Below are 22306 nucleotides of genomic sequence, written 5' to 3'. Positions count from 1 at the left end.
CTACCTCTTACCTACTTCCTCCTCTCCAAGGCCTGCCATGAAAACCCTCCCTTATTCAAATCACCTCTGAAGCCAGGTCTAAACATCCCCTTTCATAAGAGCCAAGCACCTGTGCTCTGCCAACAAGATGTAGAAGCCAGGTAGGCTGCTCATGTTGCATCAGTGACAATGACATTTATCAGTGCAATGGCATTGTAACCCCTGCCCAGAGAGCTGATGTTGTAAACACTGCTCAGGCATAACTAGAGGGTAGGGACTTTAAAATGCTACTTGCTTCATCTTTACCAGCTCAGTGCCACTTTCCCAGGCCTTGCTCCGTTCTAGGAGTGAAACAAGCGATGTGAGTAACAATACCCACTCCTCTCAGCCCTGCTACAAGACAGATGTCATTTATTCTGCAGTTTTTCATGACCACTGGGTATAGCACTTTGACATGAAGATTTTGAATCCTTTTCTCTGAAGATTATTTGAAGCAGAAGGGTGAAAGAAATGGAAGAAACAGAAGCTTACATGCTCTGTTGGTTGCATGCCCAGAGCTGAAATATTCCTGTGCACAGGCCAGCAAGTGTTTGCTATTGTCAGCAAGCTTTCTGCAAATTGCTGTGCAACTAGTCAGGAACAGCTTGGTATTCAGGTTTGCTGTCATGATCATACTAGTTCTTTGTAAGCTGGAGCAGGACTTCAAAACAAAGCAGGAGCCTTGCTCTGCAAGCCTTACTTCAGATATGGCATGGGCTGAGAGAATCCAAGCATCGCCGGGTAAGAATTTTTGGACATGAGCGCGATAACCACAGATCAGCCCCACTGGCAGGACAGTTTGATTGGTCCACACCTGTTCTGGGAGGGCTGTCAGATGGAAGAGGCATGGTGTTGGCAGAAGACAATGTAACATCACACTGCTCTAGTGCATATATACCACAGGGAAAGGGGCACCCGGAGCTGCCAAAGGTAGGCAGGGCACATGCATGCAGTGTGCCTACTGCCATGGTGGAGGTACTCTGCTCAGACCAGTCTTTATGAATACACACTATTTTCGCTGCTGCTTTGGCTCCACTAGGCACAGCTTTACCTCCTCCTGCATTAGGAGTGTAACAGTTAGGTCAGCCCAGGCACTGATTTCTGTTTTGGATTTAGCTTGCTTGATTACCGCATGCATCAACACCATGACCAGCTATCATGGGGCCATCAGTCAGAGCCCTGAACCCTGGGCGGTTTTAAGATGAGAGAAGGAGATGTGAAATGTCTCTGAAGGATGGTAAGTCCAAAATCAAAAACAGAAAATAAAGAGCGAAGCAAACAGGAGAGCAAGAACAAAAGAAGACTAGAAAACTAGGCATAAGTCCTCAGCACTCTCAGAAACAAAAGCATCAGGGACAGAGACACTGCCCTGTTGCCAGTCCATCACAATGAGCAGTCAGGGAAGTGAGTCAGCCTTGCAGCTCCTCATTTCATGCAGCTGCGAAAAACTTTCTTGGGCCCTTCTGGGATCTCACCCAGTTTCACCATGCTGAAAGCAATCTAACAATCTTCCACCACCTCTTTTTGCACTTTCCACACACATAATTCATTAGAAATTAATGAAAGTACTAGTCTTGCCTGTGGAGGGTGAAGGGAACAGCTGGAGCACATATGAAATGGCAGGCCTCTTCTGATCCAAAATGCTTGCACTGCAGGAGAGCAACATAATGGAAGCTACCAATGCAGCACTTTCAGGAAGACAACCCCGACTGTGTGAATAGCCATGCTTGATATTTACATGCTTTGGCAATTCTTGCTTATAATAAACCCACCTACAGATGACATGGTGCTGGAAATGTAGCACTAGTTAAAAACTAGAAAACAAGCATAATTTGAAATTAAAGGAAGAAAATATTTCTCTGTATAATGATGTCATTCTACATTGAAAGGAAACATGCACAGCTCCTGGGCCCCGAGTGACAGGAAAATTGCTAGGCCAGATAACCCTACGGAAGCTGCTGTTATTTATGCTACCTTGAGTAAGTGCTCTCTAGCAAATGAACATAAGAGATTCTTGTAAAACAAAGTTATCTATCCTGTAAGATTATCAGAACAGGACTATACTACAGAATGCAAATGTCATACTTCCACCTTATTCCTTAAGTTGAGGCCCACTCAGAAGTCTGTTTTGACATTCAGTTACAAACAAGCTGAAAGTGGACAGCGTAGCAGCAGTGAGGCAGAAATTTCAACGTTCAGAGTAGCAGACCAAAATGGGTTCCAATGCAAGTTCAAAAAGTAAAAATACAATAGTGAGAAGTGTCCCTTTCCACCAGATTTGCTTTGAAGCGCTAGCTCATTCATCATCCTAGCAGAAACTACCGTGTTTGCCCCATAGTAAACTTGTTTATCTAAAGTAATGTCTAAAAATATCAGAATTAAAATACACCTTACAATAGAAGACAGCATCTTGTGTAAGAAGCTCAATTACTCATGAGGCTAGCTACCAGACCTTAATGCTGATGACTGGAAACTCAAATCTGACTTGGGTTAGCTGGAAAAAAAAAAATCTATTAAGACTAAAGGAGAAAATGCAAAGTAACCTTGCACTAGAATCCACCGTGCGGGGAAACAGTGTGCATTGGGAAAGTCCTGATGCAGTATTTGCTATACCAATGCCTTTCATCGTCAGCAGACATTGCCATATGCTTTCCTGAAATACTGTCCCAGAACACTATGCTTCCTGGTGTCTCACTCAAAACACAGATTGGTTGATGCTGACATCCCTACTGGGCCCCAGTGGCTGCCTCCTCTGTAGGAATGATGAGAGCACAAAGCTATGTGGCTTACTTCCCTTGTCAGGGATTTTTTAGAACCTATGAACAGCAGAAATTTCAGTAATGATTCCTATATACACACACAACTCATTTTTGCATTATGAACTCATTTTGCATAGGATGAACCATATTATGGTTTGGATGAGAAACATGATGAAAGTTTGTATCCTCCTAATGGTTTGCCACATGAACTTCAAGTTAGTGCCCAGGACTGTATGCAAACACTCAGCAGAAATTCAGACATATTCAAAACTGCCCTGTGTATTTAGTCCAAGCTCAAACACTGCAAGCTCTGCTATGAAATACATGAAGTAGAAAATCATTCACAGGATTAGTTATGCAAAATTGCACAGCAAGCATTCTCCTTTGCTTGCAGCAGCTCTCAGTGTGAGGCTGAGATCAGCCATGTGAGCCACATTCCCTGAAAGACAAGGAAGTTTGAGCTTGTCCAACCTGGGTAGGTTGTTCAGCCTACAGACCCATACTGCTCAGTAGCTTTTCAACTGTTCACACTATGCTATTCACAGCATAACTGGAGATCCACTGCACTCCAGGTGAAAGGAAGCTAACAATAACTTCAACCTCCTTACAGTCACTGTTTTACATTTAAAGAATTTCAGGGAAGACAACATCCGCTATTCACATGGCTTAAAAGTTACATACCTGCCAGCACCTGAACATGCAAAAACATTTTAGTAACATGAGTGTCAATAACAGCACAAGGAAAAGTTAGTTCTTGGTTTCTAGCCACAGCCTGTAATACACTGGCTTTTAACCAGTGAGCCCTGCTTTTTTCTTACAGCCCCCCACCTGTATAATCATACACATAACAGTTTGAACTGCCCCTTATCTGGTGGAAATTCACTTTGAACTTGCTGCCTGGAATTGCAGGGAGAAGACAAGCAGCCCTTCATGAAGTAGCTCGTGTCACAATAACATTTTTTGCATATACATAAAGTGAATCAATAAAGCAGTTTCTTGCTTGCTAATCCAATTCCTGCAAGCTCTTTATTAATCACATTTCCAGAACATTTGATATTTCAATAAAACATTTTTTTTCTGAACACTTGCCAAGTAAAGAGTTCTGTAAAATAAATCAACTAATATTTCAAAGCATCTTACAGTTTTGAGTGTTAGGCTCTGCATAGCGCAGACTGAGTAAGCCACCAGAGCTGTTAGACAGTTGCTTAAATTAAGTAAACGCTTCAGTACCATGCAGAACAGAGGCTTGCACTCTGGTCACATTCCTAGCATCTACTCCAATTACACACCATGTCTTTTACAGGAGATCATGCTTGCAGAGCACATACAGTGATTTATTTATTTATTTTTAATTAAATGGAAGCTAAATAAGCATAAAGAGCAAGATAAGGAAAATATTACCTTAATCAACACATTAGGTTCAGTCAGGTTCACAGTCTGTTAGCAATCCAATACCTACCACTAAACCATTTTCTCACTTAAAATTCCCAGTTAAGTTTTCACATTTTTCATTTTCAAAATAAAAAAAATCTTATTTTATTTTGGACAATCACACGACAACCTACAACACTCTCTCTCCATCTTTAAAACACTTCTAGTCAGCTTCAGGTCCTGCTCCAGTCACCCTTTACCCACTACACGTCAGTTCAGCTATATCATACTCAAAGAAAAATCTCTTCTTTGACCTTGTTCTTATATAAAGAACAATTCCACCCCTTTTTTTAAAAAAAAACTTGCTCACTTACATAAAAGTAGGATTTGTACACAATAAAATTTACACCATTGATATACTTTTCTCATAAATACAGAACATAGCCGTGGACTAATACTTGGTGCCACTTAGAGCTAGAAGTTTATCTTAAAAAAATGCAGTAGCCTCTGAGAGGACACTTACCACATGTGTGCCTCCTTCACATCCACGTTGGGCAAATATTTGCTAAGTCTTCAAAGAAGAAAAACATTCCCCACATGAAAGAGGCTTCAGCTTGGGTGCAGAAACAGTGGGAAACCCTAAAAGGGAAATACCTATCTTGAGAACCCATGCAGCAGCCAATGAAAGCAGTTTAATATAGTCTTAAAATACATAATTTTCCCCACTCAAGTTTCTAATATATACATATATATATTAAAAATAGAAAAAAATAGGTTTATACATTGTTGTAAGACTAGCAAGGCAAAAATCTGACCTTGCAATGATACTGATAGGATGCTGACCATGACCTGGCTAAGTATCTACGACATCAGTGAATGGGAACAGCATCTTGTCATCACCCTGGGGTCAGCACTTTAACAAACTAACTCATTAATAAATCCTTTGTCTTTCTAACACTGCTCAAGTGTGAGCATATTTGACATGCCCAAATAGCTTGCTTGCTTTTTATATATATATAGCTCCTATCTGATCCTTGCTAGGATGAACCAGTCAGCTTCAGCCCCCAGAATCTAACTAGAACAACTGAAAACATTTATACCTTAAAAAACTGAAAAAGAATAGTTACCAAAATCAGCACTTTTCACAGCTTGCTTCAGGAACAAGATAACTGGGAGATAACATGCAATATAACATTGAAAATGCCACAGAACAGAGACATACAGTCAAAGAACAGAGAACGCAGAAAGAAGCCAACACTGTAAAAAAGATATATATATATATATATATATTTACCTTCTTTAGCAGGATAACTTCTAAACTGTAAGGGTTTCCCCCTCTGCACCAGGCACTGTGACAGGGCACACAGCAACCAACCAGAGCTAGCAGGCCCTAACCTTTGGGGTCTGGAAACACAGCCCTCATATAACTGACTCCCAGCTGAAGGCAATGACAAAACTCAAGTCTGATTACTTGTTTCCACCTGATGGAGCCTCCAGCTTAGTTCCTTAGTTCCAAAAAGGAAGGAACAGATCCTTCTGCTCCACTGCTGAGGCGCCAGGTGGCCCAGCTCTACTCAAGATGGCGGGGGGTCCTCAGAGCCACCCACATGGTGTCTGCAGTTACCTGCCTGCTTCTTGTGCCCTGAGGACCTCTCCCCTCACTGTCCCCTTTCTCCTTGCCATGCTCCCTGTCCTGCAGGTGATGAAGGGACACCTGGCCGCTGGGGGGAGGTAGGAGCTGGTGGTTTCACGGCCTAACTTGTGGGTACAGCTGAGCCTTGCCCGTGGAGGTGTGAAGGCCGGGGCACAGCAGGGAGTTGGAGGGGATGCCACAACTAGTGCCTGCCCTGCCTATGGAGGGTTACAGGTTTGCAGCAAGGGACACAGAGTAGGTAAAGGACTGAGGGAGCTGAGCAGCCGAGAGCCACCCAGGAACGAAACACCTTGTTGCAGCGTCAGTCAGATGTCATGGGTGGCAGAAAATGTGTCTGTGTGTGACTCTTCCAGTGTAACTGCTAACCCGTAGCAGGGCTACGGACTGGGCCTGGCACGTTTGGGGATTGTCCCCAGTGCTTGCTTGACCACTGCTCTGTCTGTCAGTGTGTGAAATAAATCTCATCAATACTTCATTTATTTCCACGTTGTGATTAAAGTGACCGTTTCTCAAGTCATTTCATTAGCAGTGTGTCAGTGTAACACTTTCCACTGTCCATTCAGTGTTCCTCTTCTCATTTTACTCCATTCACTCACATCCATCTCAATTGACCAGACAGTCAAACTCCAGGCAGTTTAAAGCTTGCTGTGTCTGCCAGCAGCTTGCATGGTTGTCTCTTTAGCCAACTCCTTAATTGCCTTTCTGGCTGTCCCTTTCCTATGTATCTCACTGAATGTTTTCCACTAAGGTTGTCCACTGCTAAAATTTGACAACCCGCTTAACAGACAACAGAGAAATATATTTTTTACTGGACTACTCTTTTTTTTCTGTACTTTTGTAATTTCTGTAATTTTTCTGTACTTCTTGTAATTAAAGAAATCCTGTCTGTGCTGCCAGTTCTCCCAAAAAAAGCAGGTGGGAACCAGTGCTGAAAGACTTTAATGGGAAAATCTTAGATTTTTACAGAAGTGATACAAGTCCCAGGTGACTGATGAGAGAAAAGGCAGATTAGGGCTGGGCACAGGGTTCCCATAGGATGTCTGACAGAAAGGTTCTTGCTTTTCCTATATACTCAGAGTTCATCAGGAGACCTTCTGGATCAATATAAATTGGAGGTCGTTGCTCACACTCTGGAGAGAAGAAGGTTCTTTCTGAGGAATCCCCACGAGCACTGTGATCAGCTAGGCCTTAGATATGGTTATCAGGCAGGCCAGCCAAGAGGGAAGGGCATGGAAAAAAAAAAAAAATTCTTCGAAGGATGGTTTCAGAGAGGATGAAGCTTATTTTGGTAGTGGAAAGAATCAGGAGAAAGGAAGAATGCCACAAAGTGCAGTTTGGGAGATTGAGACCAAACATGAGAAAAAAGAAATGTCATTCTAATGTGTCGTGGTACAACAGGCCACCCAGAGGGTGTCTGGGTCACCCCAGGGCTTCGTGTTTCAAGGAATAGCCAGGGAAGAAGGAGAGAAATCAGTAAAGACAGTGATCTTTTGGGGTGATGTTTAAGAGAAGGACAGGACTGGGTGCCCACAGACTTGCAAGGTGAAGGCATGGAACAGCACAGGAGAGCCTGTGGTGCAGGGGCCAAGGGCTATGGCGATGCTGAAAGCTCCCAACAGAACCTTTTTCCTACCAGAACCCAACGGAAGCTCTTTCTCCCGTTGGCTATGGCTGAGGTCTCTGCCACCAAGACCTACCAGGAGAAACCTTAACCTGATGTCACTAGGATGCCATTATCTCTTTGCCCCACACAGCAGAGTCCCAGAAGCATCATCCTGTAGTCCTGCTCTCAGCATTGAACGCCTCCCATATTCCATGACACCAGGAAGAGCCCTGAGCAATGTGTGAGGGACAGGACCTCCCTTCCCAGGACCTGGAGGTCAGGGTTTGGCTTAATGTAACACATCAAGGGCTACTTAGCATCAGCACCACCTCTGCATTGCCTTTGCCTACCCATGGTCACTGCCTCCAGTTTTCTCATCTAACAAGTCCATGGGGACCATCTGTTGGTACTGGCCCTCAGTGGGACCCATTAATACCCCCTGAAACTGGGGGAGTTGCTTCTAACATTGACTTCTTCAGGGGTTTGCTCAGTCTTCTCTCAGTCTCTGAGGTCCATACACCAAATACACCATGGGACTCATTAAAATACAAAAAGCCATGTCTCTTCCCATATTTATCTTCAAGTCTTGAAGACTCAGCCAGCTAATTGGAGAAGTTTCAGACATGCAGTTAAACAAAAGAGTTCAGTGAACACCTAATAAAAAAGGTGATTCTGGTTCTGTAAAAGAATGTCTCCTCTCAAGCCTTTTTTTTTTCCTTCATTTTTTCCCCACTTACAGAATACTTGTTAACAACATTCTCCAAGTGATATTGATGCAGAAGGAGTCCTAAGGAGGTCTGGACAGGTTGGTTAAGGCAGTTTCCTTGAACTCAGGCACTACACGGGCCAAATTTCTCCTCGCCTTCCCAGCTCCACCATTTGTCTCAAGCACACCTAGGATTTACATCCCTTCTCTTCACATCAGACCTCTCCACTCAAGTCTGCAGCTGCATGTTACAGCTCCTTTGCACCAATTCCCACCTTTGTTTGAAAAGGATGGTTGGAAAGGACTGAGGCCAGTTTGTCCCATGCTCTGTCTGAAGCCTGTCCTGTCCTGCTGAAGGCAGATCCTCTTGCATGCCTGCAGCTTGCCTTCCCTCTGCCAGGTACTGCCCAGGAGAGAAAGTCTCAGCTGGGCCCTGCTGCAGGGACCACTGTGGTCCACTTCGGGGGCTACATGGCAATTTTCCTGATCTGCTGAGGAGAGTCCCAGTACAACAGAGCACTGCACGGATGGTCTGAGGCCCTGCCAAGTACTACGACCCTTTGCCATGGCTCCCTTGTGCCTGTGTGGAAGGGCACATGCAGGCACACCGTGTGTCCAGCCCTGGGAGACGTGCAGGATATTTGCTACCGAGCTCCCCCTGTCTTTAACAATATAAAGCAGAGAAACTGAATTCATAAATCTGTGAACTGGCTGCCTGTTTTTGAGGCAGGAAGCTGTTTTCCCTGTCCTATGCAAAGTGCTGAATTTCCTGTACTGGCAGGAGCTTCAGACAGCCTTCCGTGTGACAGAGTGTTGATATAGCCAGTCATATAAATATAACTGACATAATGCCAGCCTGGGGCATTTCATCATAGCATATATACTAATCAGTACAAAAGTCAAATTCGCTGGCACTGGGAGATTTCTGCATAACGGTGCCTCACAGGAACTTCTCTGCTTACCTGCAAGTGGTAGAGGTGACCCTGCTTAATGCCCATTTTGTTGGTTTTGTGATTCCTTCCTTACACTACCCCATGTGCTTTTTTCAGCAACCCTGTCCGTCCCTCCTCCACGGGACTGCTGGTTACCCTCTCTCCTCTTCCTCATTCCTGGTTTAAAGACCTCCTTATGAGGTCAGCCATCCTCTTGGCAGAAACATCTTTGCTCTGTTTAGTGAGGTGGATCCCATTTCTCCCAAGCAGACACCGATCCTCAAGCGTGGTCCTAAGGTCACAGAAAGCAAAACCCTGTCACCAACACCAGTTCTGCAGGCAATTACTGACTTGTGCTACCAGTGCCCTCCTCCTCACGGTCTTTTCCCGCTCCGGCAGAATTGAAAACACCACAGGGACTGGACTACTGTTCACAGAGCTCTGTAGTCACTTCTGATACTGTCCAGATTTCCCCTAGCGGTATCATTTTTTTTGCCAGGGTAAGAGCAGGGATAGTAGTCAGAGGGTGGGACCAGCTTCAGCAGTGCCTGGACCTTCTGCTGTCCCCCTGCTGCTGGCCTGAACTGGGCATTGAAGGTGCATCGGTGGGTGGGTGGGTGGGTGGGTGGGTGTGGGTGGTGTGCGTGCATCCGAGCAGTGCTCCAGAGCTGCCTAACGATTCATAAAGCCTTTGTTAGCCATCAGTTGTGCTTGACTTGCAGCTCCCCCACCTCCCACCCCTGCCAGGCCCTGCTTGCCCTCTGAAAAGACCCAAAAAGAGCTTTTCTCACCCCAAACCACTGGTGCTGTGGATGCCCAGTCTGTGACCCCATAGGGATGAGGGTGAGCTGGGAGGGGGGGTCATAAAAGGAAACAACTAGGGACACAGCCACATAAAGGTGTAACAGCCTTTATTGAGCACAGGGAGGTTACTCCAATAAAGTATGCCTTCCCATGTCCTTCAGTACAGGCAGGGGAAGAGCCAGACATTGGGGCTAGAGTCCCTTTCCCGTGCATTATGGGGAACTGTGGCATGGGGGCAGAAGGAAAGGTGCCACCCCCTTTGCCGTGGCTCCAGCGGCCCCCTCCAGCCCCGTGGCCGGTGGCTTTCACGGGGTGAGCAGCGGCACGTGGGGAAGCTCGTGGCATGCCGAGGCCTGCTGTGGGGACAAGGGCTGTGCTTGCAGGGGTGGTGTGATGGGGAGGGGGCACAGGGGCATGTGCCCCGGTACAAAGTAGGGGGTGTCCGCTGGTCCCTGTGGCACCAGCAGGGGTGGTGTGGGGCGTGTGTCCCTGACATGGGATGCTCTAACACCCGGTGATGCTGTGGCACACGGGACCGCCAGTAGATCTGGCCATGCCCTTCTGCTTTGTCCTCTACCCTGGGGCCCCATGCTGCCCTGCATGTGCAGCCTGGCTCCCCCAGGGGGATGTGGGGCTGGGGAAGCCCCTCAAATAGTGGTGGAGATGGTGTCCGGGCACAGAACAGTGGGGCTGGGTCTTCAGGGTGTGTGTCATCCTCATCTTCCGACATCCAGGGGAGCCAGCTCTGCAGTAAGGTGGGGGGGTGTAAGTCAACCCCTCCTCATACTGGGGTGGGGGGCACCCCCATCTGGGGACTCACCTGCCTCTCCTTCCTCTTGGCACCGAAAACAGGGGGCAGAGGAACAGCAGGGGGGCTTGGAGTCTGCAGGGGAAGAATGCAGTTAACAGCAGGGAAAAGTGGGGTGGGGATACATCACTATTTTAGGGAGAGAAAATGTTGTTTGGGGGCAAAGCAGTTTCTCTATGGCACTCACCTGATCGACAGCTTGTGGGGAGACACGGTGCCAGCGGTGCTGGGGTGCTGGGTTCCTGCTCGTAGTTGGCTGGGGCAGCAGCTCAGGTTCGGGAGTGCAGCGCCCTGCAGGTAGGTAGGAGGCAGGGGAGGGTGCAGGGTGGCGGGCCCTGAACAGTGGTGGTGAGGGGGTCCGGACGCAGAATTGCATGGCGGGTTTTTCGGAGTGTGCCTCGTCTTCATCCTCCATCATCCAGGGGAAACAGCTCTGCAGGGAGTGGGGCATAAACTGACCCTTTCTGACACTGGGGATGGGGACACCCCCATTTAGGTACTTACCTGCCTCTTCATTGTCTCAGGGCTGAAGTCAGGGGGAGGGAACAAGGAAGGGGAGGTTGGTGCCTGCAGGAGGAGAGTGTGGTTAGCAGCAGGCAAAGGCGCACAGGTATGGGAAGCATCACCATTTAGTTGAGAGAAAATGGCAGTAGACGTATTTTGGGGGGAAAAGCTGTTTGTTTTTTTTTTTGTTTGTTTTTTTGGCACTCACGTTCCTCTTTGTCTCAGAACTGTAAACATTGGGGGGCAACATGAAGTTGCAGAGGTCAGTGCCTGATGGAGCAAAGTGTGGTTGGCAGTAGGGCCAAGGGGATAGCTGGGGACGTATCACCATTTTGGGGGGAAAAAAATGGCGTTTTTTTGGGGGGGGAAATACGCTTTTTCGGTCACTCACCTGAGTGACAGCCTGCAGAGGTGCAGGGGGGTGGCTGCGATGGGCTGCAGGGTCCTTGCTCCGCACCGCCTGGGGAAGCGGCTCCATTTCAGGGGTGCTGAGCCCCGGCGAGGGGGGGGAGGCAGGGGGCGGCCCAGGAGGGGGCAGTCCGTGGGAGAGGCCCCCCGCAGCCCCCACGCCCCGGGGGGGCAGGAGGGCGGCCAGGTCGGGCAGGGCGCAGTGGCGCTCCAGCAGGGCTGCGAGCACGGCGCGGCGCCGCTCCTCCGCCAGGGCGCGGCCCCACAGCTCGGCCGGGGCCGGCAGGAGGGCCCGCAGGCGGCCGGCCACCTCCTGGGGGGGCGTCCCGGTGCGGGGGGGGGAGCCCCCGTCCTCCCTCCCCGGCCCCCGAGGGACTTGTGGCTCGGGGGGCGACGCCCGCCCGTCCCTCCCCAGCCCCTGCGCGGGGAGGGGGCTGCCTGCCGGCCATCCCAGCCCCTCGGCCGGGGGGGGGCCCGCCCCCTGCCCGCCCCCCAGCAGCCGCTGGATGTCCCCCGATGTCACCCCCCGGCCGAGGAGGCCCCGGGGGCGGCTGAGGCGCTGCTGGGTGATGATGACGGGCCGGGGGGGGGGCAGGGGGCTGGGCTGGGGGGGTGCAGCCCGGAGGGGGGGGACGCCCCCCCAGGGGGGCCTCGGCCCCTGCCGCCTGGTGCTGCTGGGGAGGCATCGGCCGAACTTGGTGCGGTTGCGCTCGCCCCTGGTCCTGCGGCGCTTGACGCGGCCGGGCGGGGCCTGCGCGTCCCTGGCAGCGCCCCGGGCATCGCCTCGGCCGCTCCCGTGGCTCATGGCCGACATCTGGGGACGAAACAAGGGGGGGGGCTGCGCTGGGGGGGCGGCGGCGCCACTTCCCAGCCTGGCCCCTGCAGTATCCCCGGCTGCCCCCCCCCCGAGGCTCCCCCGTTCCATCCCCAGGCTCCCTCAATACCCCCAGGGCCCTCCGCTCCCCCTCGTGCCCCCCCGGCCGCCCCTCCCCCACTACCTACACTCCTGCCCCCCCCTCCCGCCGCCAACGGCTGCCAGGCCCCGCCCCGGGGGGCCTGAGGGGCAGCGGCTGCCCGGGCACCGCCCGCACCGGCCCCGGCCCCGGCCCCGGCCCCGTTCTCGTTCTGTCCGCAGCCCCTGGGCAGCCGCCCTCGTTTGGGGGCACCCTGCACCCCTGGGTGCTCAGCCACCGCTCAGCCCACCGCTGCCGTCTGCTCCCCACGGCCCTCCTGTCTGGGCGCTGGTCCCACACCACGGACTGCAGAGAGGGGACACCTGTGGGAGGGGGGTGGTGGTGTCAGGGCACTGACAGTTTGTGGGGAACGCAAGAGAAGCTGGGGGTCCTGAGACCCCCGGGTGCCACTGGGCTCCCGCCATGCCTGTTCCTTGTTTTCACAGCCTTGCAATCTCTTTGACAAGGGCAAAAGGTGAGGCAGGGCTGGAGGTGCTCCTGAAGGTCCTGAAACCCTGTAGTGGGTTTACACGGCAAGGTTTTGGTAGCAGGGAGCTGCAGGCCTGGCCTCTGTGAGAAGGATCCAAGAGCTGCCCCATGTTAGATAAGGGCCAGTTTCAGCTGGCAGCAAAGGGACCCACCACTGCCCAGAGCCGAGCCAATAATCAATGTTGTTTGTGCCTCTGAGAGACCATATTTAACAAAGGGAGGAAACAAACAAACAAACAAACCTGCTGCACAACACAACAGCAGCTGGGAGAGAGGAGTGAGAAGCAGCCCCGCAGCTCCCGAGGTCAGTGCAGAAGGAGGACAGGAAGTGCTCCAGGCACGCAGCACGAGTTCCCCTGTGGAGAGGCCCCTGTGGCCTGGAAACTGGCAAGAATCAAGATCGTTTCTTCTGCAAGTTGTGTAAACTGCTACTTGGCCAAAAGATCCTTCCCTTACGTGAAATAAGCCACCTGGAAGTTCTCCATAGATTCCTGGTTGTATTAGGTGCGAGCCTGGCACAGGCAGTGAGTTGTTCCTGTCCTGCCCTAGCTTTAAGTAGGGCCTGAATTGTGGCAGTGCTAAGTCGAGTGCAACCATTCCGGTTTCACTTCAACCTCGGAGTATTTCTGGCCCACACACATTGGGGTTCTGTGCAAACAATTTGATCCTACATTCATGCTGGTGAGCTAGGCGGTGGGCACCGTTTCTTCTCAGGTGTCCCCCAGTGCTCCTTTGGAATATGTCTTGCTTGCCAGCAGAGGGCAGAAGGCTTCCTTTCTTGAGCTGAAATGGCCAGCTTTGTCACTGGCTCTTCAGGCCAGTGGATTGTGTTCACCCGTGCGAAGGCTCAGATCATTGTCCTGTGCAGCACTGGCTTTTCACTTCCTACAAGTGAAAAAAAGATTTGAATAACCCATAAAATCCAGCAGTTATGAATTTGCACAGGCGGTGTCCAACCCTCTCCTGTTTGTTCCCACAGCCCTCTCTGCCCTGGTTCACACCTCTATCACTCCCCGTCCAACAGTTTCTGCCAACAGCACTCCTTCACCCCTACTTCCCACATACTCTTCCTCTCCCATACCTCCCATGGCCGTATCCTTCCCCCTCCCCAAGCTCACAGGCAACTTGGCTCCCAACTTGGCAACATGACTTTACAGCACTAAAAGCAGGGTCTCCATTTTCCTGTGATATGCTCTAAACTTGGCCAACGCGGGCTGAGCAAGAGCATCCCAGAACATACAGAACATGACAAGTGGAGTACAGAAACATCCTCAAGCACTTCCACTGCTTGAAAACTGATTGTACAGGGTTGTCCTCAGCCTGTCCCATTAGTAGCCCCTAGAGGGCTGTCCTTCCAAGATTTCTCCGAGGACCTAATTAATTCCTGGTTTTCTTCTCTGCACAAACTGTGACTGCTTTTACACAAGAATATTAAGTAAATAGTCATGATGTCCAGATTGGGTTACTTGCTTTTCCAGGAAGAGAAGAAAGTCTGTACTCTCAATGCTAGAACCACAGGAGCACCAGAGCAGAAAGCTGCAGGAACTCATACCAACATAGCCATGTGCCCGTTTGCTCTTCTGTTGGATGATTTGGTGCTCACAACAGATCCCAGTTCCCTCACCCCAGCCACACCTTTCCCGTCCTGTTGCCTATGTTCTCCCTCTGTTGATGCCCACCTGCAGCAGACTGTGGTTTCCCCCTCCAGACAAGAGGCTTTTCTCCCAGCTGGAGGTGCTCGCAGCATCTTCTAGAGCACATGGGTGGCCACAGGGTGCTGCTCCCCACCAGCCCGCTGGGGACGAGACACCCCCCACTGCAACATCCTGCAACATCAGGGGAGAAGGCCAAAGAATAGTGGTGGGGAAAAGGTGTTTTTAGATTGCTTTTAGTTCACACTGCTTTACACTCTGATCAATTGGAAGTCAATCAAACAAGTCTTCCCCAAACCAAGATGGTTTTGTCTTTGACAGCAGCCCGTGAGCCATCTCCCTGTGCCCTCATCACAACCCACGAGGGTTTCTCCCTTGTATTTTCTCTGCCTGGTACGCTGAGGAGGGAACGAGAGAGCAGCTGGGTGGGCACCTGGCAGCCAGCCTACGCCAAGCCACCACAGCCATTCACAGGGATGAAGAGGCTGCACCATGGGCTTGGAAGCCCAGGGCACTTCTATGAGGCTGGGGGAGCTCCTGGGCACTGCCACATCCACCACTTCATGGGCTTGTGGCAGCTGAGCTTGAGCCCTGGCAAGGAAATCCTCGAGGCTCTGAACAAGCTCCGGGCAAGTCCCAGTGGCCCTGGCCACGTCACTGACAGGGCTGCTGTGCCCTTCGCAGCGCTGCTGCGTCTGCCGCAAGAAGGGGGCCACCGTCGCCTGCCGGCAGAAGCGGTGCTCGCGCCGGTTCCACCTGCCCTGCGGCTCCCAGCGGGGCTGCATCTCCCAGTTCTTTGGGGAGTACAGGTACGAGCTGCCCTAGGTTGGGCTGCAGCCCCCTCTGCCTCTGCCCTGCAGGCAGTCCCCAGTGTGGCATGAGTGCCCCGGGGCCCAGCAGGGAAGGGCCGAGCCCCAGCCTCAGCCAGGACATGTGGGGAAATTTTGGGTGGGGGGCTCCTTTGGGGAGGAAAGGGCTGGCAAGGGGGCCACGTGTGCAGTGCCTCCCAGGGAGGTGGTGGTCCCTCCAGGCTCTGGCCAGAGCTGTGCAGGGCCTCCGGCAGTCCCTGGCCTCACTCAACTCTTCTGTCCTCACCCACCTCCTTCTGCTGGGAGCACCGCCCGCAGCAGACCCTGGAGACGCTGCAGGAGGGGCACACCATGTGCATCATCTGCATGGAGATGGTGGAGGACAGCCCCTCCTACACCACCATGGTGTGCCCCTCCTGCAAGTACGCCTGGTTCCACCGGGGCTGCATCCATGTAGGAGGCCCTTCCCTCTGCCAGCCCGCAGGGACACCATGTGCCCAGAGCGGCGTCCTGCTCACACGGGGAGCCTCCTCTGTCTCCACCCTGCAGGCAGAGTCCCCAGTGTGGCACGAGTGCCCCAGGGCCCAGCAGGGAAGGGCAGAGCCCCAGCCTCAGCCCAGACGTGAGGACATTTTGTGTGGCAGGCTCTGTGAGAAACGTCTCTGGGTGCCCAGCTGGGGCCAGGCCAGGGAGGTCTAATGGATTCTGTCCCACTTGGGCTGTTGGGGGCCTCAGGTCCTTCATGGTGTCACCACCTGCTGGTGTCTGCATGGTCACCAGCCCAACGGCTTCCCCAGGCCCTGGCAGCTGCTGCTGTGCTCTTTGTGTGCCACCAGCGGGACCCACTGCCGATGCTCCCACCTTGGGGACACCTCGCAGCAGTGGGAGTGCGCTGGCTGCGCTGGCCCAGGCACTGGTAAGGGGCATGGGGTGCTCAGGCTCAGGGTGGCAGAGCCCTTCATGCCCTCTCAGGGAAGGACCGCAAAGCTGGGGCCTCTGTGGGCCAGGCAGGGTGGAGAATGAAGACTGCCAGCCATGGTGCTGATCCCAGCCCCGGGAGAGGGTACATTCCCCTGGGAGCTACAGCCTGCAGACCCTTGAGCTCCCCATGGATGCCAAGAAGACACCAGATGGTTGCAACCCCGCAACTTCAAAGGGCCCTGGAGTCTGGAGGGCAGGCCTGGGCCACATCCTGCCGGGGCCTGCCAGCTCCGCCTGCTCCTGGCCTGGCCCAGGGCAAGCTGGCGTGCCAGCCAGAGCCCCTGGGGACAGAGGAGAGCGAGCCCTGCTTTCTGGGCACTGTCCTCCTGCCCCCAGCCCCACAGGAGGAGCTGCCACATGCTGGGTGCTGCACGCCCAGCGAAGGCAGGGAGCTCTTGGGGCCAGCTGGGGCTGAGGGACCCCAGCTCCTGAGGTGGTGTCAGGGCAGCAGCTTCCCCTCTCCTGGCTGGAGGCTCAGGGCACCAAGACACCGGCATTGCAGGAGAGCTGTAGCACTTTGAGCCCTGCCAAGGACGTCTCTGCCTGGCTGCCAGGGTGCTTGCTCCCAGACGTGGCTCCCCACCTTTGGAGAGGCCTGCTTGGCACTGCCCTAATTACGCTTGTCCACAGGAGTGGTGGTGGATCACAACCACCTGGCTACGCCATCGTGTTTTGCGGGGCAAAACAGCGTTGGCAACACACCGAGGGCTCAGAGGGTGCTGAGCAGGGCTTGCATGGGACTCAGCCGCTCCTCCCAGCCCCGCACCATCTGCCCGCTGGCTGAAGGTGCGTGGTCCCCTCAGCACAGAAGGCCATCGGGCTGGTGAAGCAGGACATTCCCCCCAAAATCCATGCTGGCGTCTCCTGCTCCCTCACTGCTCTTCCCTGCATCTGGAATTGGGCAAAAAATGTTGTCTTTCAAGGCGCTGAAGCTCTGGCAAAATTATGTCTTCAAAAGACATTTAGATTTAGAGCTCAGTGATATGGTTTAGTGGAGGACTTGTTAGTGTTAGGTCAGAGGTTGGACTAGGTGATCTTGGAGGTCTCTTCCAACCTAGATTATTCTGTGATTCTGTGATTCTCTGCGTGTCTTTGGACAGTCAAAAATAGAGAGGATTTCCAGTCTATAAGCAGCAAGAACTGCCCCTGCCCACTTCCATCCAACATGCTCCCCATCATGGTACTGGTGTTGGTAGTGTGGGCCCTGGCTCCACCACAGCTGGGAGTAGCACTTGCATCACTGGGGCAGAGAGAAGAACAAAAACACCAGGAGCACCCAACCCTCCAATACGCCCACGAGCAGGAAAGGATGGGCCAGCACACATGCTGGTGTCCCAGGAGCCAACACTGCTAGCCCCATCCCTTCACCTCCAAAAATCACCTTCAAAAATATCATCAGTGGGATGGGAAATAGTTGGGATTGGGAACTGCTTCTGATATATTGCCGTTTTGCTTATCCATTGGTTTATTTATTAAATTATTGAATGTTTGGTGTTCACTTTACAATGTCTCAGCCTACAGTGACACGTGGCAGCACACAGCGGGGGTTTAACATAGCCTGCTTCTGCTCCCCATGCTGGCCCCACAGATTGCTTTCAGGATGCCTGCTTTGGAAGGGAAAGGCTGGAGAACGGCTGTGGGTGGTGGAAGCCAAGGGACGCTCGAGGAGTGGTGAGAGGTTTGGTTCCCAAAGTGCAAGGAAGCGGGGGCAGACAGGGTTTCTTTGCAGACATACAAACACCTGTGCAAATTGCTCTTCTGAGTCCATGCTTTTCTGGTGCTGGTAATTTTGTCCCAGGACGGGGCCTCAGCCAAGCCTCTAGGCATCTTCACACCCCAGGGTTATGGGGCCAACAGGAGGGAGTGGAAATGGAGCTGCTGAGAAAAGAGGGACCCCAAAGAAGGAGAAACAATGCTCAGTGCTGCACTGAAGCCTTATGGCTTTGCTAGCAGCTTGTGTCCAAATTCTTCTTTTCAAGCAGCCCAACTTCCCAAGAGGGGACTGTTAGAAGTATTCAGGTGAAAGATGCCAAACCACCAACTCGACCTTTTTCTGAGGGGATGCAAGAGCTGTCAGGGACAGCCACTTCAAAAAGAATTGATCTTGAAGAACAGTTTCACATCAGAATAATTTAGTTCATTGCCCCTCTCTAAAGTAGTCTTTATTCAGCAAGTTGACGTTAATCATGCAATTTTTATTTTTTAATTCAGAAAAGGATGTTTTGTAACGTAAGCATTGTACCCTTGCATATGTGCAGAGCAAAATGTGCGTTAGAAAGTATATTTCTAATGACTACTAGATTTATTTTCACTGGTCCTTTGTGTATAAAGCAGTAAAGACTCCTTTCTAGAATTTGCAGAAGTTACTTGTAAATTATTCTAGTTCAAACTGCATTTGACTTCTGTAATTACACAGAAGCATCCTTTGTTAAATTCATTGTGAATAACCCTTGTTCCACTCAAATGGTAAATGGCAAAGTTCAAGTGTAGTAGTAGCTCAATAGAGGTTGCATCCTCTCTGAGAACTGTATCCTGTCAAACACAGTTTACATTTTCCTTGAAGCTACCTGGCATAAAATACACCCTCAAAGGCTTTTCCAGCCAAGTTGCTTTGCTCGTGTTGTGAGAAACAATGACAGAGGAAGGCGGAAAATAAATGGGATGCTAGATAGACAGGAAGAAGAGACAAAGATGGAACTGTTGTTCTGATGTGTTTGCATGGGTAGAGCTGCGTGATTACAAGGGCTCAGTAACTGTACCCTGACTCCACTAGAAACGTGAGGCTTGGGAATGGGTATCCAGCCATTTAAAAAAAACAGCTAACTTTTTGGGGAATACAATGTGCTGGTTATAAACCTTCAGGAAGTTAAAAGATGAAAAACCTATGTAAATGTTTCACATGGAAAACCAAAAACAATATTTAAAGTGATAACAAGCACTGTACTAAAGATTTTGAGTGCCTTTTTCAACAAAAGCAAGTCAGAAGTTACTACTAATATTACAGTATTTAAGTAAATACAATTCCTGTGATCTGTAGTTCTGGACACCACAGTACAAAAAGGATGTAAAACTGTTGGAGAGTGCCCAGAGGAGGGCTACAAGGATGGTGAAGGGCCTAGAGGGGAAGATGTATGAGGAGCGGCTGAGGTCACTGGGCCTGTTCAGCCTGGAAAAGAGGAGGCTGAGGGGAGACCTCATTGTGGCCTACAGCTTCCTCGTAAGGGGGAGTGGAGGGGAAGGCGCTGATCTCTTCTTCTATTTAGTCACCAGTGATAGGACCCACGCGAATGGTGTCAAGCTGAGGCAGGGGAGGTTCAGGCTAGACATCAGGAAGAGGTTCTTCACCGAGAGGGTGGTCGCGCACTGGAAGAGGCTCCCCAGGGAAGTAGTCACGGCACCAAGCCTGTCGGAGTCTAAGAAGTGTTTGGACTGTGCACTTAGTCACAAGGTCTAAAATTTTGGGTAAACCTGTGCGGTGCCAGGAGTTGGACTCGATGATCCTTATGGGTCCCTTCCAACTTGGGATACTCTATGATTCTATGATTCTAAGATTTAGCTTTTTGACACTCCATGTATGCCAAATCATGCCTTTGTTTTCAGTTAGTGAATCTAGGCTGCACTTTTCTCACAGTTAAGTCCCAACACACGCCTGTCAGTCTGCCACACAAGTTTGGGATGTGAACCGCGTGACTTGAGGTTGTAACATGAGGCTGGGACACAGGCCTGGGACGCGAATCTGTGATGTGAGGCTGGGACTTGAGGGTGGCACGTTCAGCTTTGGGCTGCGATGTGAAGCTGCAGTGTTAGGCCAGGAATTAGCAGTGTTCCCCAGGGGTCAAGCCTGGGTCCAGTCCTGCCCAGCCTCTTCATGAATGATCTGGATGATGGTGCAGAATGTGCCCTCAGCAAGCCTGCTGCTGGTCCCAACCTGGGAGGAGATATGGATGCACCTCCATAGGGCCCTGAGCAGGCTGGAGAAATGTCCTGACATGAACCTCCTGCAGTTCAAGATGGCGAAAATCATAGTCCTGCCCCTGGGGAGGAGCAACCAGAGGCACCAGGGTATGCTGGGGGCACCCTGCTGGACACAGCTCTGCAGGGAAGGGTATGGGCTGGGTGTGATCCTCGGAGCTGAGCTGGAAATGAGTTGGGCCAGGAATGTGAAGGAGGAGGGCTTCTGCAGCTACATTGGTCAGAAAAGGAAGATTCAAGGAAGCATTACCCTATCAGATACCCCCATCCTGATAAAGAAAACAAGAAGAACTAGTGACAACCAACCTGGAGAAGGCTGAGGTATTCAACAGTTATTTTTATTATTACTACTACTACTACTACTACCACTACTACTACTACTATTATTATTATTGTTGTTATTATTGTTATTATTATTATTATAAGCTTTCCCTGAGGAAAGAGCAATTACTCTTCCGTGTGCAGCATTAGGAGGAGGGCTGCCAGCAGGCCGAGGTGATCACTCCCCTCTGCTCAGAAGTGGTGAGGCCACATCTGGAGGACTGGGTCTGGTGCTGGGCACCCCATACTGGGCCATACAGGAGAGAGTCCAGTAAATGGCAGCAAAGCTGGTGGAAGGACTGGAGCATCTGTCCTCTGGGGAGAGTCGGAGGGAGCCGTGACTGCCCATTGTGGAGAAGGCCTGCGAGGATCTCGCTGAAGTACATAAATATGTGAAGGGAGGGTGTAAACGAGGTAGAGCCAGGCTCTTCTCAGTGGTGCCCAGTGTCCACTCCGCTGCAGGTGGCCCTGCTTGAGCAGGGGGGTTGGAGCAGGTGACCTGCAGAGGTCCCTTCCAACCCCAACCCCACTGTGTGTCTGGTGGTTTTGCAGGGACCTGAACCAAAGCGCGGCCATCGGCTAGGCCCGAGCACCGGGGCAGCTGTGAAGGAGGCTGCCAGATGGGCTTGGCCAGCCTGTGGTCTGTGTCTGAGGCTGGACGAGCTCCTGGCTGCTGTCACCATGCCAAAGGGGGGTTACCTGGCCCATGGGTATGTTGAGAGCACAACAGTTAGTTGGCAGGATTCTATAATACATAAGGACACGGAGGCTTTATTTTCTAAAAGCTTGTGTTGATTACATATCAACACAAATCACCACTAACAAGTTTACTGTCATCAAAAAGGTACGCAGATAGATGGACAGACAGATCAGAAGCTATTACCAGAACACAAGTCTATATTTGTTGTAGATATTAAGAGTATAGCACTAATGAAAAGTTGCAGCACTTAGAAGTGGTAGAAAGCCATTATAGATAGTAATGATCAGTTAGCCTGGTGTCCCAGCAAAGCTTCAACCTGTTTATGGAGGGGAAACAACAATCAAAAAATCTGCAACTAATAGAAAGAGGAGCACATGCACCATGGGAAGCTTCTCAGAGGAAGAAGCTCCATTTTGGATAAAAATAAGGCCCTTTTTATACCATAGAGATATCAGAGGGCATAAGACAGCACCACTTCAGGTAACCAACAGATGCTGTTAATTTCTGTCTTCTTCCTGAGGCAGCTAATAGGTGATGATATTTCTGATTTTCTTTTCTTTAAATGAAACTTTGTCTGTCAAGCTGATTCCTACTTTATCAAACCAATTTTCTCTTTCCCAGAGTATTTTTCACCTCCCCAGCCGATGAATGGTTCCTCAGTTTCTCGCTGTGTCTTCACCAATGGTATCCTCAGGACATCCACAATGTACGTGTGTCCGGCTGCACGTCAAGGAGGTACCTGGCTCCCATGCCAAGTTCCCAGTCCAAAGGCTGAGCTCCCAGCCTGGCCCCCAGCCCAGCAGACATTGCTCCTGTCAGAGTAGAGCACCCATTTCTTGTCAGCATTTTCTCATGGCAGTCC

At 51.1% G+C, this 22306-nt stretch overlaps 1 protein-coding gene and 1 long non-coding RNA gene across 9 annotated transcripts in view; both read right to left on the bottom strand.

Moving 5' to 3' along the window:
- LOC310904436 overlaps nucleotides 1-6706 on the bottom strand; it is a 46223-nt gene extending 39517 nt beyond the window's left edge. For 2 of the 4 annotated variants that reach the window (XR_014588331.1, XR_014588332.1), the window contains exons 1-2: nucleotides 5443-6706; nucleotides 4672-4787 (exon numbers count right to left, since the gene is read on the bottom strand). This is a non-coding gene — a long non-coding RNA (uncharacterized lncRNA). The remainder of the gene's footprint in view (nucleotides 1-4671; nucleotides 4788-5442) is intronic. The other 2 variants (XR_014588333.1, XR_014588334.1) reach the window with 2 other exon arrangements.
- Nucleotides 6707-9729: 3023 nt separating this feature from the next.
- Nucleotides 9730-20740, bottom strand: PRR19 (proline rich 19). 5 transcript variants are annotated; one of them, XM_083848119.1, is made up of 6 exons: nucleotides 12570-20740; nucleotides 11551-12381; nucleotides 11160-11222; nucleotides 10843-11088; nucleotides 10668-10730; nucleotides 9732-10592 (listed from the first exon to the last, which is right to left on the bottom strand). In XM_083848119.1, the coding sequence occupies exons 2-6, from the start codon at nucleotides 12379-12381 to the stop codon at nucleotides 10005-10007; spliced, it is 1791 nt and encodes a 596-aa protein (XP_083704245.1). In that variant the 5' UTR covers nucleotides 12570-20740; the 3' UTR covers nucleotides 9732-10004. The 5 variants fall into 5 exon arrangements, with proteins under 5 accessions (XP_083704244.1, XP_083704245.1, XP_083704246.1 ...); XM_083848120.1 differs by having other exon boundaries at nucleotides 12566-12578; XM_083848117.1 differs by lacking the exon at nucleotides 12570-20740 and having other exon boundaries at nucleotides 11551-12554.
- Nucleotides 20741-22306: the final 1566 nt, after the last annotated feature.

Source organism: Anser anser (genome assembly GCF_964211835.1).
Source record: "Anser anser genome assembly, chromosome: 9".
Taxonomy (NCBI): domain Eukaryota; kingdom Metazoa; phylum Chordata; class Aves; order Anseriformes; family Anatidae; genus Anser; species Anser anser.
Note: the sequence above shows the minus strand (reverse complement) of the source record. Positions and strands in the feature narration are given on the sequence as shown.